Below are 16,629 nucleotides of genomic sequence, written 5' to 3' on the forward strand. Positions count from 1 at the left end.
AAACAGTATAAAGCTGTAATCAGAGCAAAAGGGGGAACTAGGAGGAATCCAAGGTTTCGCACACATTCTGGTTTGTTTCACACGTTTTCCTTTACACATTGGGACTGATCAATCAAGACCAGTGTTGTCCTTATTATATTCATCATTCTCTAAGCAGGTGAATGAGATTGGAATAAAAAAATGCTTTTTGATTCCCAGAAATGTCGCCCCTCCTGTCCATGGTTGTGTCTGGTAATGCATGCATTGTATTCAAATGAATGAGACAGAGCCGTCAATACCACATACAGCCACAGAGAAGGAAAGCCCTTATATTTTCTAATCCTAAACCCTTGAACATCGGCGGTTGCACTTGTATGATGACATTCTTGTAACATTTAAGCTGCACAGTTTTTCCTTGTTTGTCCTCCAATAGAAGTGAATGTATAAGGTTGTTCAGTGTAAATTTTTCTAATAACACTTAAATCCAACACATACATATAAAATGTAAACCTGGACATGGAAAACAATAAACATCTGTTATTTTTTTTGTATTAAATTCTTTATTTTAATAAACATTTTGTAGGAAAACAGATAGTGGAATTTAAGATTAAACAATATATTACATCAGTAGTAGACAACCTATGGATCTCTGGCTGTTATAAACTACATCTCCCAGCATGCCCTTAGAGTTATCTGGAAACTTTCCCTCTGAGCAATTCAAGAGAAAATATTGAAATAAATAAAAAAAAAAACTCCAATTGAGGCTACTAGGTGTAGCTCAATTATTGAAAGTTTTATACATTTCTTTGCAGTGAGCTCCATCTAGTGGCAGTTGCAGGCAGACAGAATTTCATCATGTAACTCTAGGGCAAATGAATTTTGACCTAAGTATATAAAAACTATAATTATATCATATTAGCCCTTCTAGACCTGCATGGATATTCGATTTTAACCTATTACCACCCTAAACTGCCATGCATGATATATTTCAATATTAACCCCTTCATTTTCTTAGACTACCAGATTTTGCAGGTATTAGCCACTAACTCACTCTAGGCCAATAGGATTACCTCTAAGCCACCCTAGGTAAAATGCATAATGTAATGAATGCAAAATCATTTTACCATCTCTTTGTTAGGCACCAATGCACTTGGAAGCCTCCTACAAAAATCCTGCTATTACCCCTGGCCATGCTGGAAGTTGTAGTTAACAGCAGCTTCAGAGATACAGGATGCAGACTACAGTCTTATATTACAATTGATATTGAACTGACATTCTTTGCATTAAACACACATGAAATAAATAAGTTAAAGTGGTAATAAAAAAAACAGTGTGTGTCATACAATATTTATAATACAGCGAGAATAACGTCATATTATACAGTGAAGAAATCTATATAGAGATCTGCTTTACAAGGGAATCATGACAGATATGGAAAAGCTACTAGATTACTTGTATCAGGAGTGCAAACGTCCCAGCACAGGTGCCCTTAAAATAAGTTCATTTATACAGTATGTAAGAGGTGCGTTTGCGGGATATGGACTGCTCTGGGCATACTTTTTGGTTATATTGCTTGCTCCTTTAAAGAGGACTTGTCACTGGTAATAAATATGTAAATTTTTTTCCCTTGGTGTAAATGCCACTGTTCTGAATCCAGCAATGTTTTCTTTCGTTCCTATGCCTCGCTGTTCCTTAGATATGGCCTCGTCTTCCCTGTCTGTAAATTTAGTTCCATTAGCCAAATGGGCATGGTCATAAAACTTCTCTGTGGGTATCTTCTTGAGGACCATTCCCTGTTTCTATACCGGGAAGAGTAAGACATATCAACGGAATGGAGAGGCACAGGAACAAAAGAAAAACAACACTGGATCTAGGAGAACAGTGGCAATTACATTATTATGGCAAGTGACAGGTCTTCTTTAAGGACTACAGATGGCTGAGAGGTTTTATTTATTTGTACTGTGTACATACATGCATATGTTTTGTTGCTCGATGCACATGTTCTGTTTTTCAGAGTCCAGAGAAGGAAGAACATTATGTCACTTGTGTGAGTGCTGCTGTAATTTGGCAAAAGTATAAGAAGTTTCCAGAAGGTTTAAAGAAAGTCCCAGCATGACCGCGGAAGAACCTCATGGTCGCTGAGGGCATGAAGCTTAATAATGCCCTAATGGGAGAGGTCGAGATGGAGCCCAGAAATTGTGAAGGTTTTGTTGTCATTGAGCAGGGTAATTAGGTAGACAAGGGTGCAACTGGTTTGAGAAAGTGACAAAACGTTGGTCTGCGCTTGGTAGCTGAGACCTTTCCCACAGATGGTGGCACCTTTTCTTTCTGTTGTGAGGCAGAGATTAACTGGAAAGTATCTGGATTTGACTAGTAGACCATGGGTAGTGAGACGTCATGGAAAGGCCTATGAGGAGCTCCAGGATCAAGGTCCCCTGTTGGAACTAATATTCACCATGGACATAAAGACAAATTAATTGCCTTGTTTAGTACAACCTAAAGATGGATTTCAGGAGAGGATGGTGAGCTAACATCTAATCTTCTGTGGTCTGTGACTGATAGTGTCAAGTCGTATTGTAGGTGGACCTACATAATATTGGGAACCAATGTGGGTGAGGAGAGAATGGCAAGTTCAAAGGTGAAGACTGTAGGAGGGTCCTGTAGGGGGTTGAGAAAATCCTTCTGAAACAGTAGGATCTTAAGTCAGGGGTGAAACTCTAGTGTCGGCAGAGCAACCAACTCTGTAGTTTAGGGAGTCCCAAAAATTTTCTGTGGATCATACGAGAAGGCCAAGTTCATCAAAGCCTGGAGATAGTTAGAGGCCCTGTTGGAGATTTTGCATTGGGGCGGACATGCCTGAAGTTAACCCACTAATTATAGTCAAGGTCTGGTTGTCCTATAGGCCTAGATTGTGTTGGACTATGAGGTATAGATGTGGATGGGGTGAAAAATAATTTCCACAATCCCACAAAAATTGCTAGTTGGCTCATTATTTATAGCAGGGATTTGTGACTTGGTGGAAATATAAAAGGAACCTAAAATAAGAAATCCATGAGTATTTACTTGCTACTTTCCTAGTGACCTCAATGATCAATATCATTTGGTTATGTTTTCAGAAATGTGACAAAATCCTGGTATAATTCATTTGTTAAACTCCCAGTGATGTCATTAGTTCCCTCGTAACTGACAAGCTACATTACCAGTGATGTCATAAGTCCAGTCTAGAATTCTGCTTCTTTCCAGTTATTGTCACGTGGCCTGTGCATTGATAGGAAGCCCTCTCAGTGATGTCTCCATGCCCTGTACATTGATAGGAAGACCTCTCAGTGATGTCTCCATGCCCTGTACATTGATAGGAAGACCTCTCAGTGATGTCTCCATGCCCTGTACATTGATAGGAAGACCTCTCAGTGATGTCACTATGCCCTGTACATTGATAGGAGCCCTCTCAGTGATGTCTCCATCCCCTGTACATTGGTAGGAAGCCCTCTCAGTGATGTCACCATGCCCTGTACATTGGTAGGAAGCCCTCTCAGTGATGTCTCCATGCCCTGTACATTGATAGGAAGCCCTCTCAGTGATGTCTCCACGCCCTGTACATTGATAGGAAGCCCTCTCAGTGATGTCTCCATGCCCTGTACATTAATAGGAAGCCCTCTCAGTGATGTCTCCATGCCCTGTACATTGATAGAAAACCCTCTCACTGATGTCTTCATGCCCTGTGCATTGATAGGAAGCCCTCTCAGTGATGTCTCCATGCCCTGTACATTGATAGGAAGACCTCTCAGTGATGTCACTGTGCCCTGTACATTGATAGGATGCCCTCTCAGTGATGTCTCCATGCCCTGTACATTAATAGGAAGCCCTCTCAGTGATGTCTCCATGCCCTGTACATTGATAGGACGCCCTCTCAGTGATGTCTCCATGCCCTGTACATTGATAGAAAACCCTCTCAGTGATGTCTCCATGCCCTGTGCATTGATAGGTAGCCCTCTCAGTGATGTCTCCATGCCCTGTACATTAATAGGATGCCCTCTCAGTGATGTCTCCATGCCCTGTACATTGATAGGACGCCCTCTCAGTGATGTCACCATGCCCTGTACATTGATAGGAAGCCCTCTCAGTGATGTCTCCATGCCCTGTGCATTGATAGGAAGCCCTCTCAGTGATGTCACTGTGCCCTGTACATTGATAGGATGCCCTCAGTGATGTCTCCATGCCCTGTACATTGATAGGACGCCCTCTCAGTGATGTCTCCATGCCCTGTGCATTGATAGGAAGCCCTCTCAGTGATGTCTCCATGCCCTGTACATTGATAGGACGCCCTCTCAGTGATGTCTCCATGCCCTGTGCATTAATAGGAAGCCCTCTCAGTGATGTCTCCATGCCCTGTGCATTGATAGGAAGCCCTCTCAGTGATGTCACTGTGCCCTGTACATTGATAGGATGCCCTCAGTGATGTCTCCATGCCCTGTACATTGATAGGACGCCCTCTCAGTGATGTCTCCATGCCCTGTGCATTGATAGGACGCCCTCTCAGTGATGTCTCCATGCCCTGTACATTGGTAGGAAGCCCTCTCAGTGATGTCACCATGCCCTGTACATTGATAGGACGCCCTCTCAGTGATGTCTCCATGCCCTGTACATTGATAGAAAACCCTCTCAGTGATGTCTCCATGCCCTGTGCATTGATAGGAAGCCCTCTCAGTGATGTCTCCATGCCCTGTACATTGATAGGAAGCCCTCTCAGTGATGTCTCCATGCCCTGTACATTGGTCGGAAGCCCTCTCAGTGATGTCTCCATGCCCTGTACATTGGTAGGAAGCCCTCTCAGTGATGTCACCATGCCCTGTACATTGGTAGGAAGCCCTCTCAGTGATGTCTCCATGCCCTGTACATTGGTAGGAAGCCCTCTCAGTGATGTCTCCATGCCCTGTACATTGGTAGGAAGCCCTCTCAGTGATGTCTCCATGCCCTGTACATTGGTAGGAAGCCCTCTCAGTGATGTCTCCATGCCTTGTACATTGATAGGAAGCCCTCTCAGTGATGTCTCCATCCCCTGTACATTGGTAGGATGCCCTCTCAGTGATGTCTCCATCCCCTGTACATTGGTAGGAAGCCCTCTCAGTGATGTCACCATGCCCTGTACATTGATAGGAAGCCCTCTCAGTGATGTCTCCATGCCCTGTACATTGATAGGAAGCCCTCTCAGTGATGTCTCCATCCCCTGTACATTGGTAGGAAGCCCTCTCAGTGATGTCACCATGCCCTGTACATTGGTAGGAAGCCCTCTCAGTGATGTCTCCATGCCCTGTACATTGGTAGGAAGCCCTCTCAGTGATGTCTCCATGCCTTGTACATTAATAGGAAGCCCTCTCAGTGATGTCACTGTGCCCTTTACATTGATAGGAGCCCTCTCAGTGATGTCTCCATACCCTGTACATTGATAGGAAGCCCTCTCAGTGATGTCACTGTGCCCTGTACATTGATAGAATGCCCTCTCAGTGATGTCTCCATGCCCTGTACATTGATAGGATGCCCTCTCAGTGATGTCTCCATGCCCTGTACATTGATAGGATGCCCTCTCAGTGATGTCTCCATGCCCTGTACATTACTAGGAAGCCCTCTCAGTGATGTCTCCATGCCCTATACATTGATAGGAAGCCCTCTCAGTGATGTCTCCATGCCCTGTACATTAATAGGAAGCCCTCTCAGTGATGTCTCCATGCCCTGTACATTGATAGGAAGCCCTCTCAGTGATGTCTCCATACCCTGTACATTGATAGGAAGCCCTCTCAGTGATGTCACTGTGCCCTGTACATTGATCGGAAGCCCTCTCAGTGATGTCACTGTGCCCTGTACATTGATAGGAAGCCCTCTCAGTGATGTCTCCATACCCTGTACATTGATAGGATGCCCTCTCAGTGATGTCTCCATGCCCTGTACATTGGTAGGAAGCCCTGTCAGTGATGTCTCCATGCCCTGTACATTGGTAGGAAGCCCTCTCAGTGATGTCACCATGCCCTGTACATTGGTAGGAAGCCCTCTCAGTGATGTCTCCATGCCCTGTACATTGGTAGGAAGCCCTCTCAGTGATGTCTCCATGCCTTGTACATTAATAGGAAGCCCTCTCAGTGATGTCACTGTGCCCTTTACATTGATAGGAGCCCTCTCAGTGATGTCTCCATACCCTGTACATTGATAGGAAGCCCTCTCAGTGATGTCACTGTGCCCTGTACATTGATAGAATGCCCTCTCAGTGATGTCTCCATGCCCTGTACATTGATAGGATGCCCTCTCAGTGATGTCTCCATGCCCTGTACATTGATAGGATGCCCTCTCAGTGATGTCTCCATGCCCTGTACATTACTAGGAAGCCCTCTCAGTGATGTCTCCATGCCCTATACATTGATAGGAAGCCCTCTCAGTGATGTCTCCATGCCCTGTACATTAATAGGAAGCCCTCTCAGTGATGTCTCCATGCCCTGTACATTGATAGGAAGCCCTCTCAGTGATGTCTCCATACCCTGTACATTGATAGGAAGCCCTCTCAGTGATGTCACTGTGCCCTGTACATTGATCGGAAGCCCTCTCAGTGATGTCACTGTGCCCTGTACATTGATAGGAAGCCCTCTCAGTGATGTCTCCATACCCTGTACATTGATAGGATGCCCTCTCAGTGATGTCTCCATCCCCTGTACATTGATAGGAAGCCCTCTCAGTGATGTCTCCATGCCCTGTACATTAATAGGAAGCCCTCTCAGTGATGTCTCCATGCCCTGTACATTGATAGGAAGCCCTCTCAGTGATGTCTCCATGCCCTGTACATTGGTAGGAAGCCCTCTCAGTGATGTCTCCATGCCCTATACATTGATAGGAAGCCCTCTCAGTGATGTCTCCATGCCCTGTACATTAATAGGAAGCCCTCTCAGTGATGTCTCCATGCCCTGTACATTGATAGGAAGCCCTCTCAGTGATGTCACTGTGCCCTGTACATTGATCGGAAGCCCTCTCAGTGATGTCTCCATACCCTGTACATTGATAGGAAGCCCTCTCAGTGATGTCTCCATCCCCTGTACATTGATAGGACGCCCTCTCAGTGATGTCACTGTGCCCTGTACATTGATAGGAAGCCCTCTCAGTGATGTCTCCATACCCTGTACATTGATAGGAAGCCCTCTCAGTGATGTCTCCATCCCCTGTACATTGATAGGAAGCCCTCTCAGTGATGTCTCCATCCCCTGTACATTGATAGGAAGCCCTCTCAGTGATGTCTCCATCCCCTGTACATTGATCGGAAGCCCTCTCAGTGATGTCACTGTGCCCTGTACATTGGTAGGAAGCCCTCTCAGTGATGTCTCCATGCCCTATACATTGATAGGAAGCCCTCTCAGTGATGTCACTGTGCCCTGTACATTGGTAGGAAGCCCTCTCAGTGATGTCTCCATGCCCTGTACATTAATAGGAAGCCCTCTCAGTGATGTCTCCATGCCCTGTACATTGATAGGAAGCCCTCTCAGTGATGTCACTGTGCCCTGTACATTGGTAGGAAGCCCTCTCAGTGATGTCTCCATGCCCTATACATTGATAGGAAGCCCTCTCAGTGATGTCTCCATCCCCTGTACATTGATCGGAAGCCCTCTCAGTGATGTCACTGTGCCCTGTACATTGGTAGGAAGCCCTCTCAGTGATGTCTCCATGCCCTATACATTGATAGGAAGCCCTCTCAGTGATGTCTCCATGCCCTGTACATTAATAGGAAGCCCTCTCAGTGATGTCTCCATGCCCTGTACATTGATCGGAAGCCCTCTCAGTGATGTCACTGTGCCCTGTACATTGATAGGAAGCCCTCTCAGTGATGTCTCCATACCCTGTACATTGATAGGAAGCCCTCTCAGTGATGTCTCCATCCCCTGTACATTGATAGGAAGCCCTCTCAGTGATGTCTCCATGCCCTGTACATTGATAGGAAGCCCTCTCAGTGATGTCTCCATCCCCTGTACATTGATCGGAAGCCCTCTCAGTGATGTCACTGTGCCCTGTACATTGGTAGGAAGCCCTCTCAGTGATGTCTCCATGCCCTATACATTGATAGGAAGCCCTCTCAGTGATGTCTCCATGCCCTGTACATTAATAGGAAGCCCTCTCAGTGATGTCTCCATGCCCTATACATTGATAGGAAGCCCTCTCAGTGATGTCTCCATACCCTGTACATTGATAGGAAGCCCTCTCAGTGATGTCTCCATCCCCTGTACATTGATAGGAAGCCCTCTCAGTGATGTCTCCATGCCCTATACATTGATAGGAAGCCCTCTCAGTGATGTCTCCATGCCCTGTACATTGATAGGAAGACCTCTCAGTGATGTCACTGTGCCCTGTACATTGATAGGAAGCCCTCTCAGTGATGTCTCCATGCCCTATACATTGATAGGAAGCCCTCTCAGTGATGCCTCCATACCCTGTACATTGATAGGAAGCCCTCTCAGTGATGTCTCCATCCCCTGTACATTGATAGGAAGCCCTCTCAGTGATGTCTCCATGCCCTATACATTGATAGGAAGCCCTCTCAGTGATGTCTCCATGCCCTGTACATTAATAGGAAGCCCTCTCAGTGATGTCACTGTGCCCTGTACATTGATAGGAAGCCCTCTTAGTGATGTCTCCATGCCCTGTACATTGGTAGGAAGCCCTCTCAGTGATGTCTCCATGCCCTGTACATTGATAGGAAGCCCTCTCAGTGATGTCACTGTTCCCTGTACATTGATAGAATGCCCTCTCAGTGATGTCTCCATGCCCTGTACATTGGTAGGAAGCCCTCTCAGTGATGTCTCCATGCCCTATACATCGATAGGAAGCCCTCTCAGTGATGTCTCCATGCCCTGTACATTAATAGGAAGCCCTCTCAGTGATGTCTCCATGCCCTGTACATTGATAGGAAGCCCTCTCAGTGATGTCACTGTGCCCTGTACATTGATAGAATGCCCTCTCAGTGATGTCTCCATGCCCTGTACATTGGTAGGAAGCCCTCTCAGTGATGTCTCCATGCCCTGTACATTAATAGGAAGCCCTCTCAGTGATGTCTCCATGCCCTGTACATTGATAGGAAGCCCTCTCAGTGATGTCACTGTGCCCTGTACATTGATAGAATGCCCTCTCAGTGATGTCTCAATGCCCTGTACATTGATAGGAAGCCCTCTCAGTGATGTCTCCATGCCCTGTACATTAATAGGAAGCCCTCTCAGTGATGTCTCCATGCCCTATACATTGATAGGAAGCCCTCTCAGTGATGTCTCCATGCCCTGTACATTAATAGGAAGCCCTCTCAGTGATGTCTCCATACCCTGTACATTGATAGGAAGCCCTCTCAGTGATGTCTCCATACCCTGTACATTGATAGGAAGCCCTCTCAGTGATGTCTCCATGCCCTGTACATTGATAGGAAGACCTCTCAGTGATGTCTCCATGCCCTGTACATTGGTAGGACGCCCTCTCAGTGATGTCTCCATCCCCTGTACATTAATAGGAAGCCCTCTCAGTGATGTCACTGTGCCCTGTACATTGATAGAATGCCCTCTCAGTGATGTCTCCATGCCCTGTACATTGGTAGGAAGCCCTCTCAGTGATGTCTCCATCCCCTGTACATTGATAGGAAGCCCTCTCAGTGATGTCACTGTGCCCTGTACATTGATAGAATGCCCTCTCAGTGATGTCTCCATGCCCTGTACATTGGTAGGAAGCCCTCTCAGTGATGTCTCCATGCCCTATACATTGATAGGAAGCCCTCTCAGTGATGTCTCCATGCCCTATACATTGATAGGAAGCCCTCTCAGTGATGTCTCCATGCCCTGTACATTAATAGGAAGCCCTCTCAGTGATGTCTCCATGCCCTGTACATTGATAGGATGCCCTCTTAGTGATGTCTCCATGCCCTGTACATTGGTAGGACGCCCTCTCAGTGATGTCTCCATCCCCTGTACATTAATAGGAAGCCCTCTCAGTGATGTCTCCATCCCCTGTACATTGATAGGATGCCCTCTCAGTGATGTCACTTTGCCCTGTACATTGATAGGATGCCCTCTCAGTGATGTCTCCATACCCTGTACATTGATAGGAAGCCCTCTCAGTGATGTCTCTATGCCCTGTACATTGATAGGAAGCCCTCTCAGTGATGTCTCCATGCCCTGTACATTGATAGGAAGCCCTCCCAGTGATGTCACTTTGCCCTGTACATTGATAGGAAGCCCTCCCAGTGATGTCACTGTGCCCTGTACATTGATAGGATGCCCTCTCAGTGATGTCACTTTGCCCTGTACATTGGTAGGAAGCCCTCCTAGTGATGTCACTGTGCCCTGTACATTGATAGGATGCCCTCTCAGTGATGTCACCTCGTCCTGTGCATTGATAGGATGCGCTCTCAGTGATGTCACCATGCCCTGTAAATTGATAGGATGCCCTCTCAGTGATGTCACCTCGTCCTGTGCATTGATAGGAAGCCCTCTCAGTGATGTCACGTTGCCCTGTGCATTGATAGGAAGCCCTCTCAGTGATGTCACCATGTCCTGTGCATTGATAGGATGCCCTCTCAGTGATGTCACCATGCCCTGTAAATTGATAGGATGCCCTCTCAGTGATGTCACCTCGTCCTGTGCATTGATAGGAAGCCCTCTCAGTGATGTCACCATGTCCTGTGCATTGATAGGAAGCCCTCTCAGTGATGTCACTGTGCCCTCTACATTGATAGGAAGCCCTCTCAGTGATGTCACCATGTCCTGTACATTGATAGGATGCCCTCTCAGTGATGTCACGTTGCCCTGTGCATTGATAGGATGCCCTCTCAGTGATGTCACCATGTCCTGTGCATTGATAGGAAGCCCTCTCAGTGATGTCACCATGCTCTGTGCACCGATAGGATGCCCTCTCAGTGATGTCACCATGTCCTGTACATTGATAGGATGCCCTCTCAGTGATGTCACCATGTCCTGTACATTGATAGGATGCCCTCTCAGTGATGTCACCATGTCCTGTGCATTGATAGGAAGCCCTCTCAGTGATGTCACCATGCCCTGTGCATTGATAGGATGCCCTCTCAGTGATGTCACCATGTCCTGTACATTGATAGGATGCCCTCTCAGTGATGTCACCATTATGTCATTGTGTCTTTTCGCATTAATAGGCAACCTGATGTTATGCTGTATACCTTGGGTTACAGACCCATTGATGTCACCATAGTCGGCGCATTGTTATGCCTTTTCAGTGATGTCACAAGGCTCATTTAAATTATGGGGGTTGAATTCTCATTGATGTCACCATTTCTTTGCATTAATAGGCTATTTTCTCAGTGATGTCATAATACTCTCTTGAACTGTGGGGATTGCATTTCCATTTATGTCGCCACATCTTGTGCATAAGGCGCCTCCTCAGTAATGTCACCATGCTCATGTGAATTTTTTGGCCTGCATGTCCATTGATGTCACCGAGTCCTGATAGAAATTGATAGGCAGCCTGCTCACTGACGCTACCTTGTCCCAGTAAAGGAAGAAGGTTGTGTTCTCAGTGACGACGCTGTGTCCTTACAGACTGGTTGCAGCCTATAGAGTAATATAATAAGATCAGATACAGTATAGCATGAATTCCGCATGAAGTCACTGCGTCCATGTGAATCGTCAGTCTGGATTATCAATGATATGTGACAAAACGTTCCAAGCTTAAGTCATGTTTTCCTCTACGCTGGAATAAACAGGAAAACTTGTAGCAGAAGCAGATGCCGTGGTGAGGCGGCTGCACGAGTTTATCAACATGGTAAATGTGCCACAGTGAGTCCGGCTACAACACACTGAGAGTGACAGCATCGCCGAGACGGTGTAAAGTGCATACAGTAGACTGAACAGACCGGATGATAATGGAGCAGCTCTGCAATCAGGTGAGGAGGGAATAGGAGTTTGACATCTCACTGGAGGAGCTGGCCTGGGCCGAGGAAATGTTGTAAACACCTGAGAGAAAAGGGAGATTTATCAGATGTGTCTAAATCCATCCCTCTACCATCCATCCCTCTACCATCCATCCCTCTACCATCCATCCCTCTACCATCCATCCCTCCACCATCCATCCCTCCACCATCCATCCCTCCACCATCCATCCCCCTACCATCCATCCCCCTACCATCCATCCCTCTACCATTCATCCATCTACCATCTATCCATCTACCATCCATCCCTCTACCATCCATCCCTCCACCATGCATCCCTCCACCATCCATCCCTCTACCATTCATCCATCTACCATCTATCCATCTACCATCCATCCCTCTACCATCCATCCCTCCACCATGCATCCCTCCACCATCCATCCCCCTACCATCTATCCCTCTACCATCCATCCCTCCACCATCCATCCCCCTACCATCCATCCCTCTACCATCCATCCCCCTACCATCCATCCCCCTACCATCTATCCCTCTACCATCTCTCTCATGTATATATTATCTATCTATTATCGATCATCTATCTATAATTATCTATCTATTATCTATCTCAGAATCTCAGATCTATCCATGTATCTAATTAGTTAATCAATTTAATAAATATCAATCATCAATTAACTTTAATTAGCAAAAGCGAAGGCAGCACTTCCTTCAATAAAAACGTAGAAAAATATGAATCCATACCCAAAGCCAAGGTATGCCATGTTTCGGCTCTAAGGGTGCAGTCAAACGGCCGTATAACAAGAATGATGATTGCATTGCAATGGTCGGACTGGCTGGTGTTTCTCCTCACCCGAGCGTGACAGCTGCATAGTAATACATGCTGTCACACTTGGGTGATGAGAGCCGCCGACCAGTCCATGAACTGCGATGCGATCGTCGTCCGTTTTATACAGCCGTCTGACTGCGCCCTAAGGCTATGTGCACACGTATGCAGAAAATTTCTGTATAAAAACCGGACTCCTTCCCAGAAAATGTGCGTTTTTTGTGCGTTTTTGCCGCGCGTCCCCAGACACATAGAAAATAGCTAGAAATGCAGAATTTTCCGCAAAATTAATGAGCATGCTGCGTTTTTTACTGCAAAGCGTTTTTTTCGTGTAAAAAAACGCATCAATATGCACAAAAAGTGCAAAATGCATTAAAATGAATGGGAAGCTTCACTTAAGCGTTTTTTGAGCTGATTTTTTGGTAAATCCGCGGGAAAAACGCGAAAAAAACGCTGTGTGTGAACACAGCCTAACACTTAGCATCACTTGTGCATGGCCCAGTGTTAAGAGCCATCCCTTAAGAACAGAAGGAATATTTAGTGATGATTTTATTAAATGATTAGCTGCTTCCATATTTGCAACTCTTCTGGTCTCTGATGGCCAGTGGATCGGGAGGCTTGTACTGGCATTGGTAGATTGGTGCTGCTTTGCTTTTTCTTTTTCCTGAAGAGCCCGGCGTTGCCCGGGCATAGTAACTAACTGTGGTTAGCTATAACAAATAATAATGATTATCCTCCGTCCCATAGTCCAGTGCCCATATACCCATCATACATATCCTCCATCCCATAGTCCAATACCCATATACCCATCACAAATCCTCAATCCCATAGTCCTGTGCCCATATACCCATCATACATATCCTCTATCCCATAGTCCAGTGCCCATATACCCATCATACATATCCTCTATCCCATAGTCCAGTGCCCATATACCCATCATACATATCCTCCATCCCATAGTCCAGTGCCCATATACCCATCACAAATCCTCAATCCCATAGTCCTGTGCCCATATACCCATCATACATATCCTCTATCCCATAGTCCAGTGCCCATATACCCATCATACATATCCTCTATCCCATAGTCCAGTGCCCATATACCCATCATACATATCCTCCATCCCATAGTCCAGTGCCCATATACCCATCACAAATCCTCCATCCCATAGTCCCGTGCCCATATACCCATCATACATATCCCCCATCCCATAGTCCCGTTCCCATATACCCATCATACAAATCCTCCATCCCATAGTCCCGTGCCAATATCCACATCATACATTGCCTCCATCCCATAGTTCCATGCCCACATACCCATCATACATATACGCCATCCCATAGCCCCGTTCCCATATACCCATCATACATATCTTCCATCCCACAGTCCAGTGCCGATAAATCCATCACACATCCTCCATCCCATAGACCTGTGCCCATAGACCCAACATACAAATTCTCCTTCCCATAGTCCCGTTCCCATATACCCATCATAGATATCCTCCATCTCATAGTCCCAAGCCCATATACCCATCATACATAGCCTCCATCCCATAGTCCCGAGCCCATATACCCATCATACATATCCGCCATCCCATAGTCCCGTTCCCATATACCCATCATACATATTCTCCATCCCATAGTCCAGGGCCTATATACCCATCACACATCCTCCATCCCATAATGCTGTGCCCATAGACCCATCACACAAATCCTCCATCCCATATTCCCATGCCCATATATCCGTCATAGATATCCTCCATCCCATAGTCCCGTGCCCATATACCCATCATATATCCTCCATCCCATAGTTCCGTGCCCATATACCCATCATACAAATTCTCCATACCATAGTCCAGTGCCCATATACCCATCACACAAATCCTCCATCCCATATTCCCATGCCCATATATCCGTCATAGATATCCTCCATCCCATAGTTCCGTGCCCATATACCCATCACACATCCTCCATCCCATAGTCTTGTGCCCATAGACCCATCATACAAATTCTCCATACCATAGTCCAGTGCCCATATACCCATCATAGATATCCTCCATCCCATAGTCCCATGCCCATGTACCCATCATACATATCCACCATCCCATAGTCCCGAGCCCATGTACCCATCATACATATCCACCATCCCATAGTCCCGTGCCCAAATACCCATCATACATATCCTCCATCCCATAGGCCCGTGCCCATATACCCATCATACATATCCTCCATCCCATAGGCCCGTGCCCATATACCCATCATACATATCCTCCATCCCATAGTCCAGTGCCCATATACCCATCACAAATCCTCCATCCCATAGTCCCGTGCCCATATACCCATCATACATATCCCCCATCCCATAGTCCCGTTCCCATATACCCATCATACAAATCCTCCATCCCATAGTCCCGTGCCAATATCCACATCATACATTGCCTCCATCCCATAGTTCCATGCCCACATACCCTTCATACATATACGCCATCCCATAGCCCCGTTCCCATATACCCATCATACATATCTTCCATCCCACAGTCCAGTGCCCATAAATCCATCACACATCCTCCATCCCATAGACCTGTGCCCATAGACCCAACATACAAATTCTCCTTCCCATAGTCCCGTTCCCATATACCCATCATAGATATCCTCCATCTCATAGTCCCAAGCCCATATACCCATCATACATAGCCTCCATCCCATAGTCCCGAGCCCATATACCCATCATACATATCCGCCATCCCATAGTCCCGTTCCCATATACCCATCATACATATTCTCCATCCCATAGTCCAGGGCCTATATACCCATCACACATCCTCCATCCCATAATGCTGTGCCCATAGACCCATCACACAAATTCTCCATCCCATATTCCCATGCCCATATATCCGTCATAGATATCCTCCATCCCATAGTTCCGTGCCCATATACCCATCACACATCCTCCATCCCATAGTCTTGTGCCCATAGACCCATCATACAAATTCTCCATACCATAGTCCAGTGCCCATATACCCATCATAGATATCCTCCATCCCATAGTCCCATGCCCATGTACCCATCATACATATCCACCATCCCATAGTCCCGAGCCCATGTACCCATCATACATATCCACCATCCCATAGTCCCGTGCCCAAATACCCATCATACATATCCTCCATCCCATAGGCCCGTGCCCATATACCCATCATACATATCCTCCATCCCATAGGCCCGTGCCCATATACCCATCACACATCCTCCATCCCATAGTCCCGAGCCCATAAACCCATCATACATATCCGCCATCCCATAGTTCTGTGCCCATAAGCCCATTATGACATCATCTTTGCCATGCTAGAAATGAACCCGGTCTAAAGGAGCACACACACTGTAAGGGTGTTAGAAGTAAAAAATTACAGTCCGTTAATAAATATCCACAACGCGTTTCGACAGACAGAAGCTGTCTTCCTCACGTGGCAGTGTACAGACATTAGACAGGGAACAAATATTTAAAGGAATAGTGATCAATGAGGGGCAGTGGGCAGTTAATGACATCATACATTTTAAAATCAGGATACATCTTTGCCATGGCAACCATTATGCCATCATCTTCGCCATGGCAACCTTTATGACATCATCGTCGATACACACACACACACACTCATTTTTATATATATAGACATACTGTACGTACATACTAGCATTTAATCAATCTCATCTACCAGTTAATCAATCTCATAATTTATAAGTTGTCAATTTTCTATTTACTGCATCTAATTCTACATTATTTACTCTATCATAAATTATAAATTAACTCTAATCAATTAGATCAGATACACTATATCTACTTACCTTCTGTCTCATGTCTAATATCAGTTTATCCATAATTTTCATATCTAATATACAATATAATT

At 46.0% G+C, this 16,629-nt stretch overlaps 1 protein-coding gene across 5 annotated transcripts in view; it reads right to left on the reverse strand.

The window, feature by feature from the left end:
- Positions 1–516: 516 nt before the first annotated feature.
- Positions 517–16,629, reverse strand: part of LOC141098613 (adhesion G protein-coupled receptor F5-like) — a 231,066-nt gene continuing 214,953 nt past the window's right edge. For all 5 annotated transcript variants that reach the window (XM_073586579.1, XM_073586582.1, XM_073586581.1 and 2 more), the window contains one exon: positions 517–11,969. In XM_073586579.1, the coding sequence (XP_073442680.1) occupies positions 11,896–11,969 (74 nt within the window). In that variant the 3' untranslated portion in view covers positions 517–11,895. The remainder of the gene's footprint in view (positions 11,970–16,629) is intronic.

The sequence above is a fragment of the Dendrobates tinctorius genome, unplaced genomic scaffold, assembly GCF_039654945.1.
Source record: "Dendrobates tinctorius isolate UK_male_01 unplaced genomic scaffold, ASM3965494v1 ptg000093l, whole genome shotgun sequence".
Lineage (NCBI taxonomy): Eukaryota > Metazoa > Chordata > Amphibia > Anura > Dendrobatidae > Dendrobates > Dendrobates tinctorius.